At 36.2% G+C, this 25870-nt stretch overlaps 1 protein-coding gene and 1 non-coding gene across 2 annotated transcripts; both read right to left on the reverse strand.

Moving 5' to 3' along the window:
- Window positions 1-781: 781 nt before the first annotated feature.
- On the reverse strand, window positions 782-6949 carry LOC136206442 (PRA1 family protein A1-like). The gene is made up of 8 exons (XM_065997500.1): window positions 6615-6949; window positions 6122-6162; window positions 5971-6049; window positions 3467-3553; window positions 3300-3388; window positions 3092-3163; window positions 2880-2999; window positions 782-1320 (listed from the first exon to the last, which is right to left on the reverse strand). The coding sequence occupies exons 1-7, from the start codon at window positions 6770-6772 to the stop codon at window positions 2896-2898; spliced, it is 630 nt and encodes a 209-aa protein (XP_065853572.1). The 5' UTR covers window positions 6773-6949; the 3' UTR covers window positions 782-1320; window positions 2880-2895.
- Window positions 6950-7010: 61 nt separating this feature from the next.
- TRNAV-CAC (transfer RNA valine (anticodon CAC)) lies at window positions 7011-7084 on the reverse strand. The gene has a single exon. It is a non-coding gene; the product is annotated as a tRNA-Val (tRNA).
- Window positions 7085-25870: the final 18786 nt, after the last annotated feature.

Genomic DNA, 25870 nt, shown 5'->3' on the forward strand with positions numbered 1-25870 from the left:
GGACAAGTTGTTGGAAAATATTAATTAAAAAAATATTATTATTTGAATCTCTTCAAATTCTCAAATGTTGAGCATAATGATTCTAATTAATAGTATTAATTTCACATATTAATTATAAAACGTTTTTTTTTTGTACTCATAGAACAAGTTTTTGGAAATATTAATTAAAGAAATATTATTATTTGAATTTCTTCAAATTCTCAAATGTTGAGCATAATGATTCTAATTAATATACATAATATAAAAAAAAATTCATAGCATGATATAAAATTACTTAAAAGTAAATATGTCTATTTATTTATTTATCTAAATTATATAAAAAAAATTGTATCCTTTGCATCGCACGGGTTTTCGACTAGTAATACATAATTACATAGCATTTCTCATCTTGAACCCTAACCATTATCTTAAACCGCTTTTTACCAAACCACTAGCTTTAACAAATCAAACCTCTAAAAGTTGTTTAAACCTCAAATCGCCAAACAGCACCAATACATAATACATAATTACATAGCATTTCTTATCTTGAACACATTACCTAACAAACACCTAAACATATTAATTTTATACCTCTAACACTCGTAGTTATGTAATTAACAAACAATTACATATCTAAACTTTTGTTGTTTGGTGCACTAAACATATATTAGAACCCATCGAATACCTAAACTTGTCCTTATTTACTGAAATGACATAAAATAAAATGTATTTAGGTGAAATTTGACTCGGCAAGACCATATCAACTTTAAAATCTGCCAAATGAGATAATAAGAATGTCAAAGGTCTAAAATTAATAGATTTAAATTTATGATAAATCCATGTATAATTTCAGAGTATCAAATGACAAGTTTAGGTATATATGTACAAAATAGAAAGAATAGCGGTGGGGCTAATTTAAGAGCTCATTTATGTGATTTTTTTTAATTTCAATACAATAGTAACAAGTGCATCAATGAAGAAAAGAGTGAACAAATAGAATGCTTCACTCAAAAAGATACAACAATCATATGCAATCAAAAGTCACCTAAAATATTCTAATCCAATAGGGTTGATAGCTTCAAGAGGAACTACTTGATTGGTGCTGCTTCTAAAAAAACAATTAAGCATCCTTCACACCAACAAAGGGCTATTTAATACCTCGCCCTCATGCATCCTATCAATGTTTCCTCTCAACTTTCTTCAAATATTGATTCATTTTTTTCTTTACAGAAAAGAGGTCCTCATCACTTATTTACATGATGTTGGAGATCTGTGAACATCGGGAGCCCCATAACTTCGCAATTCAAATCCAAAGTATTGGCTGCTTTTCCCCTTCTGCCCCTGCAAAAATGCAGGTTGAGCATTTGAAATTAATATTACAGCTACCGAAGCAACTAAGTGGCTTATGCCATGATCATTAACAAACAGTATCAGCATCAACATGCAACGGATCAATATATGGTTATGATGTGACAGGAAAAAAAACTAATGAATTTGCTAGCCAATTCTTTTCCTAACCCACCTACTTCACGATCCAAAATAGAGATGTTTGGAGAAAAATAATGGCCGATAAGAGTAAGAACGTGTTTACTGATTCACAATTTCAATAAATCGACAAGGATACAACCATGTAAGTTGTGGATAAACGTTTTATACACGCCTATTCATTAGGTTTCAATGGATGCATCTAACATTTTATGTGTGGAAAACTAGTGAAAAATTTGGAGCTATCTACTGTCTACTGTAGGTTCACATGCCAATAAGGATTATCTTGTCCGTGTAATATAGCATCACAAAATAAATAAATAATCCTTCTACTATTTTATTTAGGTCAACATGCTCACAAAATAAATAAATAATCCTTCTACTATTTTATTTAGGTCAACATGCTCGTTGCTTTCATTTCCTCAAAAAGAGAAAAATAATACAGTATCAGTACCAAGAATTCTATAAAATTACCAATTGAGCCAAGTTGCTTTATTTTGATCTACTGAGCCCTAGGCTTTTATTACGGCTCACCAAGTCCAATATGAAAACCTAACAATGAGAATTACCACACAAAAGCTAATGTATACATGAGAAACTTCACCAGCTAGAATTTGAATGCAAAGCACCGATTTTCAAAAGTAAGGGATGAAACAGTTGTTAAAGAACAGATCCTTCTCTTTATAAAAGCTCAGGTTAGTCACTGCACAATTGTTTAAGCTTCAATGGAATCCCCATTAAGCTATTCAAAACTTGTCTTAACAATTCACACCACAAGTACCAGAACATATGATTTCGTTCAAACTTACTCTTCCTATCACTATTCTCTCTTTTTGTTCCTTTTTCGATTTAATTTTCTTCTCAGGCATTCCTTTTTTCACCTCAGAACTCAGTTCCCAAGTATATATGCATCTCATGTGCACCTAAATGAAGGTAGTATCCTCCAATCTGAAAGCACTTAACCTGAGACAATTATAAGCCTCTTCGATTTTATTGAGGCATTGCTTATTTCATCTCTAGCCCCGAGTAGACATGCATCATATGTGAACCTAAATGAGGGCGTCATACTTGGGGTCAAAAGCACTTCAGTGATGAGTGCTAAAAACTAATGCTAATGGGATGCTCAGGCTATGCCATTATCAACACCACAGCATCATAAAAACAATGAATTGATTCTGATCATATGAACGAACTTATTACGCTTTTGGCACAATCCAGCTATAAGCCAGACCCAGACATATTGACTCAGAAAAACACACACATACACTATATATCCTAGTGATTTCTTTTACTACAAAAAATTAATAAATCAAAATATGGACATCAGTGGACAAGCTCTATAAGGAACAGGAGTGATAGGCCTGGCTTCATATATATACCCAGCATCAGTAAAAATTCAGCCCATGTTTACTTACATGCAGTACATCAAATCTACAGGTCACTGTAATTGCGCCAAACAGCACGAAATTCTTCACGAAATGTGTTCAGACGTGCTTTCAGATTAGGAGTTCTAAAGCTTGCATGAAGGAGAGTGGCTGAGAGAGAGAAAGACAGTAAGTAAGAATTGATTAAGAAAAAGCATCTTATTATGAAGAATAAGTCTGAGAAGTCTACGAAAGAAACCAACCAAGAAGCCCAAAGGCAAGTGCCCATAGCACAGTCAAGAGACCACAGGAGACATGCCAAAGGATGAAACTTGCTACAAAATGAGTAGGGAAAAAAAGTTAATGGTGATGCAATCAGTTAAATTTTAAAACAAATTCCATATAGGCTAGCAAACAAAATGGTCAGTTCACACTGCTTTATAAGAAATCAGTCTTAAGGTAAGCACTTACCAGAAGAGAATATCAGCACAAATACCCAACGGGGCCGACCACATATATGAATTGCCCTTTTAGCAGATGGACGTCCACGAATAACAGGTCTAACAACAAAAATAAAAATGAAAAAGGCAAAGCAGGAGTGATAGATACTCAACAAACAAAGCAGGTAAAGGACTTACGAAAGAGGAGGTCTCAGCTTAGCAGCTAAATGTGGAGAAATTTGCCTCATAGTTCTTGTTACCTTCTCACTAAAAGTACCTGCAAAGCTGCACGAAAAACACTCAGCAATCTTAAGTGGGGGAAATATCAGCACAGCTACAGCAATAAGGAAAGAAGTAAGGTAGTCATGAGAAATAGGGACAAGGAAAAAATTTGCTCATATGGTTATTGAGAAAGTTCAGTTTTACCTCATCGTACAAACAGTCCAATTTTGCCCCTATTGTAGAAACTTTAGCTTAATTTTGACCTCATGATATAAAACATAATTCAATTTTACCCTTTTCTAAGTAACACCTGACGAAAACTAGCAACGGAATTCCTTAGAGAAAGATAAAACTGAGCTAAGATTTCTACCATGGGAAAATTTGAGTTGTTTGGTAACAGTCCAATTTTGCCCCTATTGTAGAAACTTTAGCTCAATTTTAACCTCATGATATAAAACCTAATTCAATTTTAGCCATTTCTAAGTACATAATGGCAAAAACTAGCGATGGATTTCCTTTTGAGCTAAGATTTCTACCATGGGGGCAAAATTGAGTAGTTTTGTACGATGAAGGCAAAACTGAATTTCCCCAATAACCTTAAGGGTAAAATACTTCTATTTTTCTGCACGATGCTTTAAAATGCAATTTCATAGCTTAAAATCACCAGAAACCACTCTCAGCCATCCTTTGACCAATCCTTCCTAAAAAACTCTATGGGCCATTTCTTGTTATCTGACTGCTTATTCATTGTGTACACGTGCCTAGGCACAAAAATAACCAGATATAAACGGAATAAACCCCTTAGGTTTTTCCAGTCAACTTCCCCACCACATCTTCCATGTATAATATATCATTATTCTGCATCTCACTTACTAATGTGCTGCCACCAACAAAATAGCCATTTAACAAGATAGTGAAGAAAACATGTTCCAAGTCAGGTGAGAGCAATAAGGCCGGCATGTGTGACAAACACATAATTTGGATATAATTAGATAATGAAAAGGGGGTGATCCATGACACATTTGAAAGTGAGAGTTTGAGACTGAATTCCAGGAAGAAATTCAACTGAATGATAAGATGACAACAATACCAACAAGACCTTGATTTCAGTTGCCCCACTACTCTGCTGACCTCCAATACGAGAGTAAAAGGGAAGCCAAATTAGCTAGAATACCTTATTCTGGCTCTCCTTCATTTCAAATGTTCAATTGTTAATTTCCTTAACCATTCTAAATTTTGCCACTATTTCGTATTCAAATCTAATATATAAAATTTACATCTTCAAAGCCTAGCATTGAAGCTATCAACATATTAGTTGTATATGTCAAGTGCAAAAACTAAGTCAGTATTCTCACAGCCTCTTAAATGCACACATGTAAGTACACATGCTGACTTCACTGTCATTCTCAGCTCATACCACAATTTCCAATCTCTTTGACTTGAATGCCTCATTACCAATCCATTTGGATCTGGATCAGTAATAGGATATTTTAAGATAGAGCTTTTTTTTACTTCTAATTGTGTAACACTTGAAATTAAAAAAGTAAATAAACACCACTTCAAAATTTCAGTTATATTTAAAAAATCACTTAATTAGATAAGTCAGTAATCTATCTTTAAATTTTAAGCTCAACATTATCAATAAAGATATTTCAAAGTGACTTGTATACTCGCAAAATATATTATGTTTATCACTTTTCATAAAAATTCGAAAAATTATTTTTATATCCTTATGTTTATTACTTTATTTTCAACACTTACAAATTTATCATTTGACATTTTTCAGCAGTTATAATATTTAGCAATTGAAATTTAGTTTTTCGTTTTTCAGCTCTTAGTTTCATTTATATATAATCCATATACACACACAGTCACACACACTGAAAATATGCCAGTCGTTATTGTCTATGTTTCACGGACATTCCTCTTTAGTAGCTTTTCTGAGTGTCATGTCCGTGTCCATATCCTATCCGTTTTCATTTCAAGGTTAATTTATGAAGGTTATGTTTTAGAAATAACGTTTCCCGTGTCCGTCTTTATGTAAGCGTCCGTGCAACATAGGTTATTGTGTGAACCAAGTTCCTTCTTTCAAAGAGCTCCCAGGTCTTTTTCTATTTGCCATCCTTGTTGATATCAGAGGTCAACAATATCTTGAAGTTCTATAAAACCTAAAATACTCCGTTCATAGATAGATCATTAGATCCCAGAAATTTATCTACATTACATTAAGCTTCTTTGGAGTCCTAAATGTTTGGGTTCTTCAACTACAATAAGAATTTTAAACATACAAACAAAATAGCAGTAAAATATTTCATTTCATGATTACGTGAATATTTACTAAGTGACTGAAGTCTTAATAATCAAAATTTCCACACATCAATTTCTACACCTTGTACATTTTAAATCAATAATGCAAAATCAGGATGCACACAAACAAATCAAAGGGGAGGAAATTAAAAGAATGATCTAAAGAAACTTACCTATCATTCATAAAAGCAATGCTAAGTCCTGATAAGAGAGCAGCCACTATAGCAAGTGGTCGTCTAAGGAAACCCAGTCCTGTATCACAACATGCCGTTAATCCTTTTACAAATATTAGAAACTAACACTTACAGAGCAACGTATGCTTACCAAGAAGGAAAATGATCATAATGAAGTAGTTTGTCCGATAGCTGTAAAGCAAGTAGTATAGCTCAAGGTTAAAACTTAGCTAGGGAAAATAGATATACTCTGATTCAATCAATGAGGAAATATGGCTTTTATGATCCACAATCAACATTCCAATCACGCGTCACCATGAAACAGCAAGAAGAAATAGTTGCATAAAAATTACATCAGCAACTAATCGAATTGCACATGCATCCAGTTGTACACTGTAATATGCATTAAAAGCCTATAATAGAATTAGTTATCAAGTTGACATGGTATGTTTTCCGATGAACAAAACCCCGCATAACGCATCCGAAGCAAAGTCTCTTGTTTTCTCTTACAATTTCTGAGAACAAAGGGGAACTTAATCTAGTGTAAGCAAAGAAAAAAGAGATTCATGAATGCCTCCTAGCAGATTATAAGACAAATAGCATAAAAATGAGATTGCGATACAAATAGGAATAAAGAAACGCACTAGTAAAGATTGCATTTAAGGCGGCTGTCCCATTTAGCAGATGATTTAGGGACAGTGAATCTTGAGAAAAATTCGGAGAAAGGTCGAGGTGGCGATGACCAGTCTACCTCGCGAAGTGCATCGATCAGATCTTCTGCTGTTACGTTACCCCAATCCATAGCAGTCTGTAGGCCGTGAGAAACTTCAGAAACGATTGGCAGCAAACACAAAGAGGAAGAAGAAGAAGAAATCAGGAAATTAAAGGGAAATGAGTAGGAATTTCTGGAAGTCTGCGTCTACCTCGATCTGAGGTTATGGAAATTGCTTTGGCTGTTTGCTATTCGACAGGTAACAATGATAAGTAAAAAGCGAAGCAAAAACAATAATTAACTGAAAATGTAAAAATATATATATAGATGTCTGAGCCCGGGTTCGAACCGGGGACCTCTAGTGTGTGAGACTAGCGTGATAACCAACTACACCACCCAGACTTCGATGTTGAACTTTGTACAGTTAATCTATAAATAGGTTATGTTAACTGAAAACGTTAGTGCCTATTGTTGCCAACTGAACAGATCGATCAATTTAACAACTAGTTTGGAGCTGCAGATTAAGCAAACACCAAATTAATTTTTTTAGTAAATAAAAAAATGTGCTGAAATCAGTTTTTGTGTTTTTTCATTGCAAGAGTAATTTTTAAATACTGTTACAATCATTGAGACAACCTTGTCCAAAGTTAATTTTTGTTATATATATTATATATGTTTATGGGCTGAATCGGGATAGGGCTGGATCTAATCAGGTTATATATTGAACTACCTTGTACAATCCAACTCGACGCGTATTATATTTATCTCAGGCTCGGACTGGACTGAATTAAGGTAAGAAAACTAATTTTCAAACCTAGTCGAGCTCTTCCAATTAATATATATTTATATTAGAAAATTTAAATAAAATTAAACTATAAAAAACATAATTAGGTGAGCTACTGATATCCATATACAATTCTACATACTTATAAGGAAAGATTTTAAGTGGCAAAGACTTTAAGTGTTAATTTTAATAGTAAATTGTAAGATTATGGATGAATATCTGATGCATGTATGAATAATAATAAAAAGCAACAAATTTAAAAAAAAACAGTTAATTCAAAAAAAAAAAGTCCAACTCTTGTCCTGCTATTACGCTAATGAAATCAAGATTTTGTGCAGCCTCCGGACTACCAAAGGTTAGTATCGCCTCGTCTTCAATCTGGTCATCTTGTAAATTGGTGTATTCATTGATTCGAAAACAAACGCATTGGTGGATTGGTCAATATTCAGCCCTCAACTTCTAGACTGATAGTTGGCTAAATCCGACAGTGGCTGAACAGCTGGGGCTTGAAATGCGAGTTCAATGCAATTTATTTAACCTTGTGAATGATTTCCTGGTTCATTCCGAGTGGCAAAATATTGAGCGCTTACCCCTGGATGCCCAAAACAGCATTCGCTCGATTCAAAGGGGTCATAACGTCATTGATTTATGCGTCTGGCAGCCGGCAGAGAAAGGAGGGTTCATTGTCAAGGGGTTTTACTTGGATATTAGTTACAGCTCTACATTAATTGGTATAAATTTGTTTGGGGTCCCCAAATACCGCCATCTAGATCGATTATAGTATGGAGAGCCTTATATGGACGCATTTCAACACAGGACCTGCTCCAGCGCCACGGATTTTTTTATGGCTCCTCACTGTGTTCTGTGTGGCGCAGATGTTGAGACCATTAATCACCTTTTTATTAACTGTTTTTTCTTTTTGTAGGTTCTCTATGAAGGAGTTTGAGCTGATATTTGATTGTTCTTTGTCGATGCACTTATAGTTCACAGCTTTTTTTACAGCTTAAGATGTCTCAGATACGGTTCTCATGTGTCTATGCTTTGGCATGTAGCTGCGGTTTCTTGTGTATGGTTGATATGGCATACCAGAAATGAAGTTATTTTCAATTCGGTGCTCCCTTCCATCCAAAGAGCAAAAGGCCTCCTACAACGACTTATTAGCGAATCACTTCACATCTCAAGGGGCTACTGTTCAACTGTCCGTGATGCAACAATTATAACGCGGCTCCAGGCACTGCCAAGACCGCTTCTGGCTCCTAATATCATCACGGTTCGATGGTTAACGCCTCCTTAAGGATGGTTAAATGTTAACGTAGACGGCTCAGCTCTTGGTGCGCCGGGGGACGCTGGGGCGGGTGGAATATTCCGCAATACGCGTGGATTCCCAAAAGGTAGCTTCTCGTTCTCTATCCCTCGCACCTTTGCATACGTGGCATAATTGAAAGCTGCAATTTTTGCGATTGAACTGGCTTGGGAGAAGAACTGGCACCACTTGTGGGTAGAATCGGGCTCGATGTATGTGGTTGATTTACTAAAGAAGCGTTCTATGGAGGTTCCCTGGGTTATTCACCAAGCTTGGCTGAATTGCCTCAACATTTGCTCCCAAATGAACATTATGTCTACGCGCATTTATAGGGAGGGAAACCGAGTAGCAGATGCACTTGCAATATTTGGAGTTTCTACCTCGAAAATAAATTGGTGGCCTATAGCTCCTAGCTTCTGCCATTCCATTCAAGACGACATTTGTAATATTAGTCATCTTCACTTTTCTTAGTTTAGTTTTGTTAATTTTCCTTTTCTTCCTCCTCTTGTTACCCTCTTATATTTTTTTCATTTATTAATTTATTTGGGTTTTATGGTACTTGGGTTGGGGGTGCCGACCTGGTTGGGATGTCAGGCCCAAGTTACTGTATCGTTCCAATTTTTATCAAAAAAAAAAATATTTCATGTAATTTTTTATGTTCTTTTAATTATTTGCACCTATCTATTGTTATTAAATAATAGGGAAAAGAATAAAAATAAACCTTGTGGTTACACTTGTTTTCGATCGGCACCCTTGTGGTTTAAAAGTTTATAAAATAGTACCTTAAGGTTCATTCTGTTAGCAAACGCATACCAAATTGACTAACGGTGTTAAAAGTCAAAAGGAAAAAAGTTAATTTTGTTCTTATTTATTTATTGTATAAATTACCTCTCCTTATTATCTAATTATCACAAATAAATCTCAAAATAAAAATTAAAAATCAATTACATCATCTTCTTCATCTCTTTTAATTTCTTATTTTTCTTCTCCTTTTTCTCTCCTCTCCCTCTCCCCTTCTTCTCTCTCTTCTCTCTCGTCTCCCTCACCTCTTTTTCTCCCTCTATGCTCAACATACGGTGCCCATTTTTTCACTTTCACAAGAGTGGTTATGGTGCGAATCGTGGTGCGGTAACGCCACAAAATCTAAGGCAAAAACTATTGATCTTTGCAATAACCCAATGATAATGATAAAGGAACCCAAACTTCAGGTGAGTGTTCGGACAATTAGACCTCCATAGTGATAATACTTTTCTTTATTATTCTTTTACTTAAAAAGCTCTTCTTTTCCATTTTTGTTTCTGGTGGGGTGCAAGAAGAATAGTTTCTGAATGGGTGGATTTTGACTCGGAGGCAAGACATTTCATAACGAAAATCTTAGGAGAGGAAGTAGAACCTCAAGAATCTATTGCATCTCCAACTCAATCATAGAGTTCTGCAACTGGAAGCTCCTAGAAGGAAGACACAGAAGCCATGGCTGAATTGTGAATGAAACACGAGCAACTTAAGCTTAAATTTGTTACAACGATCTTTTAACCAAATGCAGCTTTGGTTAAAATTTTACTATCAAAGGTTGCTGGAAATTTCGGTTCCACATTTTCCTGCAACATAGCTGCGTAAGTCGAGCTAGTTCTTAAGATAATACTGCGGCTTAAAGTCAGCAATGAAAACATTAGGAATATATATAATACTTAGATTGCTAGTCATCTGAAACCTGTAGAACTGAAATAATATATGAAGGACCACGGTACGGTCATCTCGAAAATGGATAAATTAAGGGAAACTAAGAAATTTTGTTGTATAATATCCAAATTGCGATAATAAAAGACAAGTAGTGACTGTTTGATTCTCTTTTGCGATAATAAAAAATGGGCACCGTATGTTGAGCATCTGGTCATTTTGAATATTGGGTTGAATTTTAATGTCTAATTTTTAATTCAATTGGTTTTAAAGAGAAATTAAGAGAGATGAGAGAGAGATGGGAGAGAAATAGAGGAGAGGGAGAGGAAAGAGAAAGGAGAAGAAAAATAAGAAATTAAAGAGGGATGGAGAATATGGTTTAATTGGTTTTTATTTTTTATTTTGGGGTTTGTTTGTGATAATTAGATACTAAGGAGATTTAATTTATAAAATAAATAAATATAAGGACCAAATTAACTCTTTTCTCATTGACTTTTAACACTGTTAGTCAATTTGGTATGTGTTTGCTAATGGAATGAACCTCAATGTACTATTTTGTAAACTTTTAAACCACAAGGGTGCCGATCGAAAACAGATGTAACCACAAGGTTTATTTTTGTACTTTTTCCTAAATAATATTGTTACGAATAATTCAAATAATATAAATAGCCAATATATATTTTTTTTTTGACAACCAATGAAGCATATATTAAGAATCAAGAAGAAGCATTACAAATAAAATCAGGGGGTACAGAAAACCACTCACCCCGATGTAAAGGTAAAATACTACTTTTAGCTAACAAATGAGCAATAGAGTTTGTAGAACGACGGACAAATGGAATAGAGCAATTAAAAAGCCCGTTCAATGAAAAATGACAATCATTGGCTAAGACGTTAAAAGGAGATGAAACCTCTAACGGGCGGGCCATAGACTGTACCACAATCAAAGAATATGATTCAATGATTACATCCTTCCATCTGCGGTCTTTGATCCAACTGAGAGCTTCACGGACCGATAGCGCTTCAATGAACGATGCATCTTGATAATTCTGCAAGATACCATTTTTAGCCGCAACAAACCGGCCCAACTCATCCCGAACGATACACCCAAACCCAGCCACATTCTCGTTCGCAAATGACGCACCATCCACATTTAGTTTTAGAAAGCCTGTTGGAGGACGCTGCCACACCGTCGGGCTTGGCACAGCCGGACAGCCTGAAGGAGAAACCGATGCCTGCGCTTTCCTCCATGCCTGTAGAAAGGAACCGGCCGAATGGTACAGGATCGAGGCGTGTGAATCCTTCCGATTCCACACAATGTCGTTTCTATAACACCAAATAATCCACCATAAAACCGCTACAAGCTCAACAAGCTCCACCGGTTTAGAAAAGATCCAGCCCCAATAATAAAAAATGTTATGAAATTGGGTTCCCACATCCCCAATAGGCGAGAGAATCCAAATAGCTCGAGCCATGGTACATTTGAGAAAAATATGATAAGAATCTTCCATCGCCCCATGACAGAGCTCACATAAATCTGAGGTAGGAACCCTCCGGGCTTTCAGCGCGACTTTAGAAGGGAAACAGCTAGCAAGAACCCGCCAAAGAAGGTTCTTAACTTTAGGGGGCACTTTAAGATTCCAAACTGGAGAATCAATGAACCAATTTGTTCCAAATCCAGCCATAAGCTTTCGGTACCCACTTTTAACAGTATAGTTGCCCCATCGGTCATCCTTCCAGTACCACCCATCATGATCAATCCGATTAGATAAGGGGATACAGAGAATAAGTTCTACATCCCGAGGGACAAAAATGCCCGAAACTAACCCAACATCCCATGACCACCGACCCTCCTCCATAAGATCAGCCGCCACTTCCACCCCTAAACCATCCAATTTTTCGCTTTCAATATATGGAAAATGATCGTCAGGGAGCCACGGGTCATCCCAAATCCGAACCTCACACCCTCCCCTACAAACCTGCGACTATCTGACTTTAACAACTCTTGAGCACCCATAATGTTGGAAATAGGGCTAAGGTATAGCAGCGGAACTATAAAATTTTTAGTCTACTTCCTTTTAACCATAGGATCCGTTAATCGTTATTTCATATGAAGAGGAATAAGAAGAAATACCTTTCGTTGATCAATCTACCGTTGCAAACGAAGTGCCCACAACTTCAAAGGAGAGGTAAACTGTTTACCAATCTGCCCCTATTCGAAACAGACCTTCCAGACCTCCGAACGACAATCCCTTCGGTGGAAACATGGAGGAATATGTCTAGAAGCTACTGTCCAAAACTCGCGACGATCCGACGGTTCAATCTCCGGGAATCCTCGAAATAGTGAACTGACCTGATGTAGGCGAAGAAAAAGGAATTTCTCCCTTTTGATTGTTTTTCTTCTTTCGTGAACACGGTGAGGTTAAATTAGAATCAACCCTTATGAGATGTAACCAAAATAGATTACATCTAATTAACCAACACAGGATCAAGGAGAAAGAGGGATGAATTAGATTAATCAATCGATGGAATGCCGAATGAATTCTTATCCACGAACTTGGGGATGGGAATTCTTTTCTCTCTCTAACTAAGCAATTTCGAAAATCACTTTAGGGCAGGGTAGAGGCTTAGGTCGAAATTCACATGTAGGAGGGGTATATATATTTGCTTGTATCTAAACCCTAGTTAGATAGGAATAGGTTACTTAATAGGAATCCAATTCGGAATAGGATTTCTAATTATTATCTTACTATATATCTAATATAATTAGGATAATAATAAATAACCTAGTTAGATAATAATAGGAGTATATTAATCTAATTAAAACTCCTAACTTGATTATCTCTTAATTAATTTAATTTCACAATCCTAATCAAATTAGGATGAATGGAATAAATTAATTCCTTACTCAAATACATATAAATTTCGGCCCCTCCATGTAATTGGGCCTTACTGGGCTTAATTTTGGGCTTCCATCTACTAATCATATTCATCTCTCCTTTTGGTTCCAAGTCTTATGTGTGATCCATTAGGTCCTTACTACTTCTGGCCGTATGCAACCTATTAAATTAATTTCTTCAAGAATTATATTTAATCCCTTGCATAACGGAATGATGTACAGAGTATGTTATTGGCAAGTCCGTAATCATTCCCCCAGAGCCCGTTAAGAAGACAGGTTGATTCTGTCGTTAACCCTTCCGTATTAGTTACGGTATAATACGATCCTTTATCAACTACATCCTTGAACTGAATCTTATGACTATGGGTAATGTCAAGTCACATATAGCGAGACGTTCATTTTACTTGTTATTGGCCGAGTCAACTCAAAAGATAGGTTAAGTGAAATCCGAATTTCTACTCTTAAGCTATCACCTTGCAAGGGTTTAGAGTCGAGTCTTCCACAAGCGATCCTTGGATGTATCTCCCATTCATCGGGAGTGATAAATGCTCAATCCAATGTATAACTACCCTAACATTACCTCTTGTGACACCCAACCTTTGCAGTTCACACCCCAGAGTCATCTCTGTTAAGGATCGTGGGACCACGCGATCAAAGTCTCACATTCAGTAATTCAGGATGACCAATTAACATTCCTTTGAGTCTGAGGATTAGTTATACCTATTAATACCAATGAGATGAACAGGTGACAAGGATGAATCTACCCATCCTGTTATCTCAAGTCGGATCCCCAATCCTAATGAACAACGTTTCACCGGATCTATGTAACTGTCCAGATATCTATATATGTGAAGCTTGTGAGATCAGCTTTCTGTCGGACAGAAGACATTGTTACATACAAGTCTCAACAGTGATATATCAATCCTAAACATATCACTTGACTTGGGGTGGTTTTAAGTTTATTAGTTTATTATAAAGTTTTGTCTCACTTCATGCTTGTATGAACACTTTATAATCACTTTAAACAAACTTACGAATTTCCTTTTATTAGACTTTATTTAGTGCTTTAAAAGGGATTGCCTTTATATAGTTATAAAACATATATCTTATTAAAACAAATGATATAAAGAACAATTCATTTACAATAAGTTTGTATCCTGCAACAATTGTCTATAGGACACTAAACCCCAACATACTCCCACTTGGACTAAAGCCAATTGTTTCTAAAACTTATCCCAGTAGAAGTTAAATGACGATCATGTACTTTCTAGGCTAATGGCTTTGTCAACGGATCTGCAACGTTGTCCTTGGTAGGTACTCTTTCTATTCTCACATCTCCTCTAGCCACAATCTCTCTAATGATGTGGTATCGCTTTAGGTAGTGCTTGGATGCATTATGAGACCGTGGTTCCTTTGCTTGCGCAATGGCTCCATTGTTATCACAGTACAGAGTAATGGGATTGACAATGTCAGGCACCACTCCTAGTTCTGTAATGAACTTTCTAATCCAAACTGCTTCCGCAGCAGCGATGTACTCTGACTCGGTCGTAGAGAAAGCTACGCTTCCCTGCTTGGAACTTTTCCAACTGACCGCGCCCCCATTCAAGATAAACATGTATCCTAATTGGGATTTAAAATCATTCTCATCTGTGAGATGACTAGGGTCTGAAAATCCTTCAATTTTCAGATCTCCTTCTCCGTACACTAGGAACATATCTTTAGTCCTTCTCAAGTACTTAAGAATATTCTTGACGGCAATCCAATGCTCGTCTCCCGGATTCCCTTGGTAGCGACTCGTTACAGATAACGCGAATGCTACGTCAGGTCTAGTGCATAGCATAGCATACATAATCGAACCGATCGCGCTGGCGTACGGGACAACAGCCATGCGTCGTTTGTCATCATCAGTTTTAGGACATTGATGATTGTTTAACTTTACTCCATGTACCATGGGTAAGTTACCTCGTTTCGATTCAAGCATGCTAAACCGATTTAGCACCTTTTCAATGTATGTAGCCTGTGAAAGACCAAGCAGTCTACGCGATCTATCTCTATAGATCTTTATACCAAGTATATAGGCTGCTTCACCAAGGTCTTTCATTGAGAAGTTACCGGATAACCATACTTTCACCGATTGTAATAGAGCAATGTCATTTCCCATTAACAGTATATCGTCCACATATAGTATGAGAAATGCTATAGAGCTCCCACTTGCTTTCTTATAAATGCAAGCTTCTTCGCAATTTTGTTCGAAACCAAATTGTTTTATGGTTTCGTCAAAACGCTTATTTCAGCTTCTAGATGCTTGCTTGAGTCCATAAATGGATCTCTGAAGTTTGCAAACTTTATTTGCATCCTTTGATATGAAACCTTCAGGTTGCATCATGTATACATCCTCAAGCAGGTTTCCGTTTAGGAAAGCTGTTTTCACATCCATTTGCCAAATCTCATAATCAAAATAAGCGGCAATTGCAAGCATGATTCTGATTGATTTGGACATAGCAACGGGAGAGAAGGTTTCGTCATAATCAACGCCTTGTTTTTGACGATATCCTTTCGCTACCAACCTAGCCTTGTAGGTGCTAACCTTTCCATCCATGTCAGTCTTCTTTTTGAAGATCCACCTGCACCCAATGGGTTTTATCCCTTCGGGTGGATCAACCAAAGTCCAAACTTGGTTAGTATACATGGAATCCATTTCAGAATCCATGGCTTCAAGCCATGCTTTAGAATCTGGACTAGTAAGAGCCTCTTCGTAGTTTTCAGGTTCGTCGTCTAACACGGGAACCTCGTCATCATCTCCCACTAGAAAACCATATCTAACTGGGAGTTCACGAACTCTTCGTGATCTACGAATAGGTGCCACTGGAGTCTCATCTAATGGGACTTCTTCGGGTACCTCGACCGCCTCCGTTGTTTCAGTTGTTGTTTCTTCCTCTTGAACTTCGTCGAGTTCAATCACGCTTCCCTTTTGTGTTTCTTTGAGAAACTCTTTCTCTAAGAAGGTTGCGTGTTTGGATACGATCACTTTCTGATCATCTGGATGATAGAAGTAATATCCCATAGTTTCCTTAGGGTATCTAATGAAGAAACATTTATCAGATTTAGAATCTAATTTGTCGGACGCAACGCGTTTGACATATGCTGAACAACCCCATACTCTCATGAAAGAGAACACGAGTTTCCTACCAACGAACAATTCATATGGCGTGGAACTAGCGGATTTAGTTGATACTCGATTCAGGGTGAAGAGGGCAGTTTCTAAGGCATAGCCCCAGAACGTCTTTGGAAGTAAGGCCATGCTCATCATGGATCGTACCATATCTAATAGGGTACGATTTCTCCTCTCGGATACACCATTGCGTTGTGGTGTATAGGGAGGTGTCCATTGTGAGCATATCCCACATTCAGTTAGATAATTCAGAAAATCATCAGAAAGATATTTGCCACCTCGATCAGATCGAAGTGTCTTTATTTTCTTTCCTAATTGATTTTCCACTTCATTCTTGAAGCATTTGAACTTGTCAAAAGCTTCTGATTTGTGCCTCATCAAGTAGATATAACCATAGCGAGTATGGTCATCTATGAAGCTAATGAAGTATCTGAATCCTCCTCTTGTTTGCACTGACATAGGGCCACATACATCTGAATGAATGAGTCCTAGAGTGTCTGATACACGCTCACCTTTATTGCTAAAGGGTGTCTTTGTCATTTTACCTTTTAAACATGATTCGCATGTTTCCAATGATTCAGAATCGATTGGATCTATAAGCCCATCTGAATGTAGCTTTAGCATGCGTCTCTCGTTTATATGACAATGCCACAAGTAAGTTGAATTATCTAGCTTATGTCTTTTGGTATCAATTGCGAAAACAGAAATCTAACACATAAATCCCATTTTGTGATATTCCTGAAAAATAGAAAATCCCATCTCTATAAAAATCGCAATGTTTGTTCTTTATCGAAATATAGAACATACCAGATGTTTGGAGTACCGGCTTTTCCCTTCTGGAGGGTAGCTCGGTACAAAGAACAATTTCTCTTCCAATGCCCCATGTCACCACAATAGTGGTACTTTCTTTTAGGCTTTTTCACTTCCTTTCCCTTAACTTTAGTGGGCATGGCTTTCTTACCTTTCTTGGGATGTTTAGGATCGGGAGAATTCCCTTTCCACTTCTTTGATCCCTATATGACAATAGTCGGTATTGCCTTCCCTTTCTGAATATTGGGCTCAACTGACTTGAGCATATTTGCAAGCTCTTCAAGAGAGGTTTGCAAGTCATTCATCTGATAGTTCATAATGAACTATGAATAACTCTTTGGGAGGGATTGAAGAATTAAGTCTACACTTAGTTCGTTATCCATCGCGAATCCAATACTAGAAAGTTTGGTAATATAGCCAATCATCTTGACATAATGTGTCATGATTGATGTGCCCTCTTGCATCCTGCAACGATATAACCATTTGGATATCTCGTAGCATTTGCACCTGGTTTGTTTCCCAAACAATTCCTTTAGACGCATGATGATGGAACAGGCATAGTTGCCTTTGTAATTTCGATGTCATCGATGCAAGTATGATGCATCCGGCATGATCGTCATCAGCCTTGTGCTTCTTGTAAGCATCGATTTCCTCGATTTGGAGCATCATTATTAGGGATAGGGGGTATCGATGTATCAAATACATACCCTATTTTATCGAACTTCAAAACAATTTTGAGGTTGCGATACCAGTCGGTGAAGTTTGAACTATTCAACTTGTTATCGGTAAATGTGTTTTGCAGATTGGTGTTAGTTATGATTTTAAGAGTGTTTCATTAAACTGAGAGTGAGAAAGAGTAAACGTATGTTATTCATTTGCTTTAAAGTATAACAATCTAAAATTATAGGCCTTTTAATTTATTTCAGATTGCTCCCACTATTTTGCCAAATTAATAACCCTCTATATTAATTCGAAGAATTTCACAAATCCTTTAGTGAGCTAGGATCCTAACTCCTGAGATTTCGCCTTAACTTTAGCCAACAAACTAGTCTCATTCGTTAGGTAGATTCATTCAATCAATCACATCTCGAATGCGATTCCTAGGTTATTGGGTTACTAACCACATTAGTAACTAATATGTCATTCATATTAATCCCAACCATTTTGCCCATTAGTGTATGATAACATGAGTTTGCCCATCCAATTATCATACTCTAATTTAAGTATTACCCCATATTCATGAAAGAACGATTTTCGATAATCCAGGTGTTACCATAAGACCCCGAGCTTGACTTTGGCCAACAACCCAAAGGCCCCCAGTACTGCCGGCTGAATTATAATATTAGGGAGGGGCAACCGATTTTAATAACTTATTTATTTACTTAACTTTTTAATGAGGGATTTTTATTTAAGTCTCATAATCTAACTTAGTCTTGATTTGCTTTAGCATACATCAGACACACATTCACACATACATTGGCGTTATGGACATATCATCTAAATTATTCCGTCGAGCCAGAGACGGAATAAAAGGGCAAACCTAAGGAAATACTAACTATTACATATTTCTCTTTAGGTCCTCCGTCTTCTCCATGGCGCCTTGAAATTACATATTAATTTCTATACTACTAAAAGAAAACTTCAATTGAATTGAAAGGAATCAGATGAGAGGAGAAATTACAATAGATAGTAGAAAGGCAGGACGCGCAGGCCCTATTTCAAAAATACCAAAAGACTAAAAGAGGGTCCAAATATGTCCATAACTCCAAACATGCAAAGACTCAATTAAATAAATTTAATTGGTTGATTACATAACTGTCTTATGTAATATTTAGGTTAATCACATTAACTTATCAAATTAACTTTCATCCAATTTTACTTCTAATCGTTTTATATCTTTATATTAATTCTTAGATTAATATAACCATACAAAACGTTGATTATGCATGTCCCAATTATTTTGATTTCAATTCATTTAACGCTTTGATTTACAACTTGGTAAAAACAAACTTTTAAACGAATTTTCATTCGATAATCAAAACAGAAAACTATTAATTTCCGAAACATGTATATATATTTTATATTCAAAACTAATTTTAAACACATATATATCATATTTTCAAAACGGTTGAAAAGCGATTTTCAGAAATAGGAAAAACTACAATAGATTTCCGTTTTATCTTTAGAATCAATAAAACTAATTTTATTAATCTAACCATAAAACTAATAGATTTTGTTATAATGATTATCAACCGAAATAATTAGGAACATAAGCATAATCAGTTTTAATTAACAATTAATCAAAACTTTATTTATCTTTAGAATTAATCAATCAATACTATTTGTCAATTAATCCTAACCATAAATATTTATTCAATCCTATTGAAAACTTCTATATTTTCATATATGAAATAACGGATTTAACGATGGCTCTGATACCACTGTTGGAAATAGGGCTAAGGTATAGCAGCGGAACTATAAAATTTTTAGCCTACTTCCTTTTAACCATAGGATCCGTTAATCGTTATTTCATATGAAGAGGAATAAGAAGAAATACCTTTCGTTGATCAATCTACCGTTGCAAACGAAGTGCCCACAACTTCAAAGGAGAGGTAAACTGTTTACCAATCTTCTCCTATTCGAAACAGACCTTCCAGACCTCCGAACGACAATCCCTTCGGTGGAAACGTGGACGAATATGTCTAGAAGCTACTGTCCAAACATCGCGACGATCCGACGGTTCAATCTCCGGGAATCCTCGAAATAGTGAACTGACCTGATGTAGGCGAAGAAAAACGAATTTCTCCCTTTTGATTGTTTTTCTTCTTTCGTGAACACGGTGAGGTTAAATTAGAATCAACCCTTATGAGATGTAACTAAAATAGATTACTTCTAATTAACCAACACAAGATCAAGGAGAAAGAGGGATGAATTAGATTAATCAATCGATGGAATGCCGAATGAATTCTTGTCCACGAACTTGGGGATGGGAATTCTTTTCTCTCTCTAACTAAGCAATTTCGAAAATCACTTTAGGGGAGGGTAGAGGCTTAGGTCGAAATTCACATGTAGGAGGGGTATATATATTTGCTTGTATCTAAACCCTAGTTAGATAGGAATAGGTTACTTAATAGGAATCCAATTCGGAATAGGATTTCTAATTATTATCTTACTATATATCTAATATAATTAGGATAATAATAAATAACCTAGTTAGATAATAATAGGAGTATATTAATCTAATTAAAACTCCTAACTTGATTATCTCTTAATTAATTTAATTTCACAATCCTAATCAAATTAGGATGAATGGAATAAATTAATTCCTTACTCAAATACATATAAATTTCGGCCCCTCCATGTAATTGGGCCTTACTGGACTTAATTTTGGGCTTCCATCTATTAATCATATCCATCTCTCCTTTTGGTTCCAAGTCTTATGTGTGATCCATTAGGTCCTTACTACTTTTGGCCGTATGCAACCTATTAAATTAATTTCTTCAAGAATTATATTTAATCCCTTGCATAACGGAATGATGTACAGAGTATGTTATTGGTAAGTCCGTAATCATTCCCCCAGAGTCCGTTAAGAAGACAGGTTGATTCTGTCGTTAACCCTTCCTTATTAGTTACAGTATAATACGATCCTTTATCAACTACATCCTTGAACTGAATCTTATGACTATGGGTAATGTCAAGTCACATATAGCGAGACGTTCATTTTACTTGTTATTGGCCGAGTCAACTCAAAAGATAGGTTAAGTGAAATCCGAATTTCTACTCTTAAGCTATCACCTTGCAAGGGTTTAGAGTCGAGTCTTCCACAAGCGATCCTTGGATGTATCTCCCATTCATCGGGAGTGATAAATGCTCAATCCAATGTATAACTACCCTGACATTACCTCCTGTGACACCCAACCTTTGCAGTTCACACCCCAGAGTCATCTCTGTTAAGGATCGTGGGACCACGCGATCAAAGTCTCACATTCAGTAATTCAGGATGACCAATTAACATTCCTTTGAGTCTGAGGATTAGTTATACCTATTAATACCAATGAGATGAACAGGTGACAAGGATGAATCTACCCATCCTGTTATCTCAAGTCGGATCCCCAATCCTAATGAACAACGTTTCACCGGATCTATGTAACTGTCCAGATATCTATATATGTGAAGCTTGTGAGATCAGCTTTCTGTCGGACAGAAGACATTGTTACATATAAGTCTCAACAGTGATATATCAATCCTAAACATATCACTTGACTTGGGGTGGTTTTAAGTTTATTAGTTTATTATAAAGTTTTGTCTCACTTCATGCTTGTATGAACACTTTATAATCACTTTAAACAAACTTACGGATTTCCTTTTATTAGACTTTATTTAGTGCTTTAAAAGGGATTGCCTTTATATAGTTATAAAACATATATTTTATTAAAACAAATGATATAAAGAACAATTCATTTACAATAAGTTTGTATCCTGCAACAATTGTCTATAGGATACTAAACCCCAACACATAATACTACGCCAGATAAAGCTAGGCCCATCAGATAACGATGCATCAAGAAAAGAGCTATTCAGATAATAAAGAGCTTTAAAAACTCGTGCCACAAGAGACTCAAGATTTGAGCTAAGTCGCCAACCTTGTTTAGCCAATAAAGCTAAGTTGAAATTATGCAACTTTCTGAACCCCATTCCACCAAATTTTTTAGGGCAGCACAACTTATCCCATGATTTCCAGTGTAAACTACCTTTACCTGAATTATCTGATCCCCACCAAAAAGAATTCATCAACTTCTCTAGATCATCACAGATATTCATCGGAAATAGGAAGAGACTCATAGCATAAGTAGGAAGCACCTGCACAACAGATTTGATCATAATCTCCTTTCCTGCTCTTGATAGAAACCTAGCTTTCCAACTCTTTAATCTAGATCGCACCATGTCCTCAGCAAAGCCAAAAACCTGTGACTTATTCCTTCCTACCACCGAAGGTAGACCCAGATACTTATCCGGGAGGGCTACAGTGGAAACGCCCAAGATATTACTAGTTTCTGCACACCCACCATCTGGGCAGTTTCGACTGAAAGATATAGAGGATTTTGATAAATTTATTTTCTGTCCAGAAGCACACTCATAGTCATTTAGAGCTTGTTTAATTTCTAAAGCTTCTGATCGATTGGCTCCAAAGAAGAAGTAACTATCATCAGCGAAGAACAGATGAGAGATTGCTGGCGCTTGGTTCGCAACAACACAACCTTGGATCCGACCCTCTGACTCCAGCCGAGATAAGTAGAGAGAGAGACCCTCCGCACAGATAATAAAAAGATATGGTGACAGCGGATCCCCTTGACGGAGTCCCCTCTGTGGAACAATAGGGCCCACTACATACTTCCCATGGACAACCCTATATTTAACCTTTGTAACGCACTGTATTAATAGGTTAACAAAGCTTGATGGGAAATCAAGTTTTAATAACATCTCCTGAAGAAATTTCCATTCCACCCTGTCATATGCTTTAGACATATCAAGCTTAAGAGCAGCCATACCACTTGAGACCCTTCTAGTCCTCTGATGGAGATAATGATTCACCTCAAATGCCAGCATAACATTATCAGTGATTAGTCTGCCTGGGATAAAGGCACTCTGGGATGGAGATATAAGAACATAAAGGACTTTCTTTAACCGATTAGCTAAGACTTTAGAAACAATTTTGTAGATCACATTACAAAGAGCTATCGGTCTCAAGTCAGAAACCATCTCAGGTTTTGATTTCTTAGGGATTAATACAATATTAGTATCATGAATCTCATCAGGCAACACTCCAGAATTTAACCATAACAAACAAGCTTCAGTAACATGACCTCCTACTACATCCCAAAATTTCTGATAAAAATCGGGGTTAAAACCATCAGGACCAGGGCTTTTGTCAGGGTGCATTGAAAACAAGGCTTCTTTAATTTCCACAGCATTAAAATCACCATAGAGCATATCACAATTTTCCACAGACAACTTCGGCTCCACATTTTCAATAATAGGACCCAAAACACAACCATTCGAGGTAAAAAGCTGGGAAAAGTAAGAGAGAATAACAGAATCCAAACCTGCACCTCAGCTGCGCCATTCTCCATCTGCATCACGAAGCCTCTCAAAGCTATTCTTTTTCCTCCTATTATTAGCAGCTGCATGAAAAAATTTAGAATTCATATCACCGCCAGCCAACCACAATTTTTTTGCTCTTTGCTTCCAATACAATTCCTGTTGGTACAGGATATTTTCCAGCTTTTCCCGAGCTTCTATGAGTAACGCCTGATCTGCCCCGCCGACGCGATTCTGCAGCCTTTTAATCTCAGCTCGACAGTCTACAAGTTTGGAAGAAAACCGACTGCGCAGCTCGGTTCCCCACTGATACAGCGCCTGCCTGCACTGCTCCAGCCGAACCAAAATGTCAGCCGAGCCATTCCCATTCCAGGAGCTTACAATCCGATCACGGCAATCAGGTTCTTGAGTCCAGACAGCTTCGAATCGGAACCGGCGAACAAACACCCCTTCACTAGAGGTCGGACACAGCACAAGAGCTGAAAGTATATTATCATTATAGAAAACAATAGTAACAATTATATCAATAATATAATATCTTAAAGTAAAAACTATAGAAATGATAAAATGGTATTATATAATTTATGTAATGAGCATGTCTTCGACTAATTACTTATATAAAAATGATTTTTAATTTTTTTTGATAATACCTTAAAAAGGAGTTATTATATTATATTCCTGAAATAATATATTTAAGTAATTAAAAGAGAGATGTATATCGAGATGATTGATATTAAAAAGAAAAATATACAAATAATATCAATCATTGGTAATATAGCACTCCACAAATATAGTAGAATTTCTCATAAAAAAAAACTATTGTTTGATGCAAATATTTTCCTTTTTCATTATTTTGTTGTAAGATTTTTTTTAATCGAATTTAGGTAAACATTGAAAAACTAATAAAAGTTGAATAATTCTTTTTATAGGAATCGAATTAGATTGAGTTAAGTTTGATATGCGGAACTTACATAGTTCAACCAATTTATATTTGCATTTATGAAAGATCAGAATTTTTTTTATTAAAATAACAAAAAATAACTCACAAACAAATCTATGAAACCTCACAAATTTAAAAAGTTTTTTCTAAAATATTTCATATTAAATGTTTCACAATCGTATATAAGGATGACATCGGGTAGGGTACTCGCGGGTAGTATCAATCTCAAATCCTTATCCGTTTATTTTTTAATTATATGTACTCATCTCATTATCTTAACATGTATACTTTTTTCATTCCATACTCGTCCCATTTAATTCACGGATACCCTTACCGGTTAAGAATGATACATAAAACAAAAAATATTATAAATTTAATAAAATATAAATTTAATGAATCATTCATAAATCATTTATCTAAAAATTGAACATGTTGAACTTAATCAATAAGAATAAAGTAGCTTAGTAGTATCACTCTATGGTTGAAGAACAAAATGTTAGAGTTTGAATCTCACATCTTAGATCTAAAAAAATAATAATATTTTTTAATATATAAAGAAATTATAACAGGTATCAGATACCTGCGGGGTGTTTGTTAGAAGGGATATAGGAGGTGGGATAGGGATAAAAAAAACACGAGATAAGTTATCCGTGTTTGTTTGGGAGATAGACGAGTGAGACAGACGAGGGATAAACCTCTTATTCCTCAAATCCTATACTCAGGAGGGGGTGGTATAAGGAGGCGGGATAAGCTCCTGCGATTTTAATAGGATGGAAAAGTCCATCTTATCCCTCAAATTAATGTTATGTAGTTTAAATAGGGTTAAAATAGTAAAATGTATTATTTTATCCCTATCCCTATCCCACATACCAAACATTGAATAATAATTCTCGACTATTATATTTTCATCCTTATCCCAACCATCTATCTTTGTCCCTATCCCAATCTTTATCCTTATCCCTATCCCAATAAATACCAAACGTCCCGTGGGGGTATTCCTATACCCGTCTTATACCCGTTACGGGTAATGGTTTTGATCACATATCCATCCCATACATTAGGGTTGGGTAGCAGGGGCGGATCCAAAAAGCGCGGGGAGGGTCGACCGACCTCCGGCCACTAGAACACCCCTAAACGGGGTGGCTTTGGAAGCTCCGCCCCTGAACTGCCATGGCTGGGAGTCCCTCCAGCCATGGCAGATCCTTTTCAATGAAGAAGAAGATGGTGGCTGAACTCCATCTGTTTAATTTTTTTAACTGCGTTGACGCAAAACGGTGTTGTTTTGCAAAGAGAAAAACGATGTCATTTTGCATCAAGACATTTTAATAAGAAAAAATATCGCATACGCATTTCATTCCTCAAAAACCCAAAGGCGTACATGACAAATAGTAATAAACATGCCCTCAAAAGCCCAAAGGCGTATATTGACAAATAGTAATAGCAATATTTTTTTTCGGTAGTAATAATAATAGCAATATAAAATATGCACATAGGAACGCTTTTG

The sequence above is a fragment of the Euphorbia lathyris genome, chromosome 9, assembly GCF_963576675.1.
Source record: "Euphorbia lathyris chromosome 9, ddEupLath1.1, whole genome shotgun sequence".
In the NCBI taxonomy this organism is placed as follows: Eukaryota; Viridiplantae; Streptophyta; class Magnoliopsida; order Malpighiales; family Euphorbiaceae; genus Euphorbia; species Euphorbia lathyris.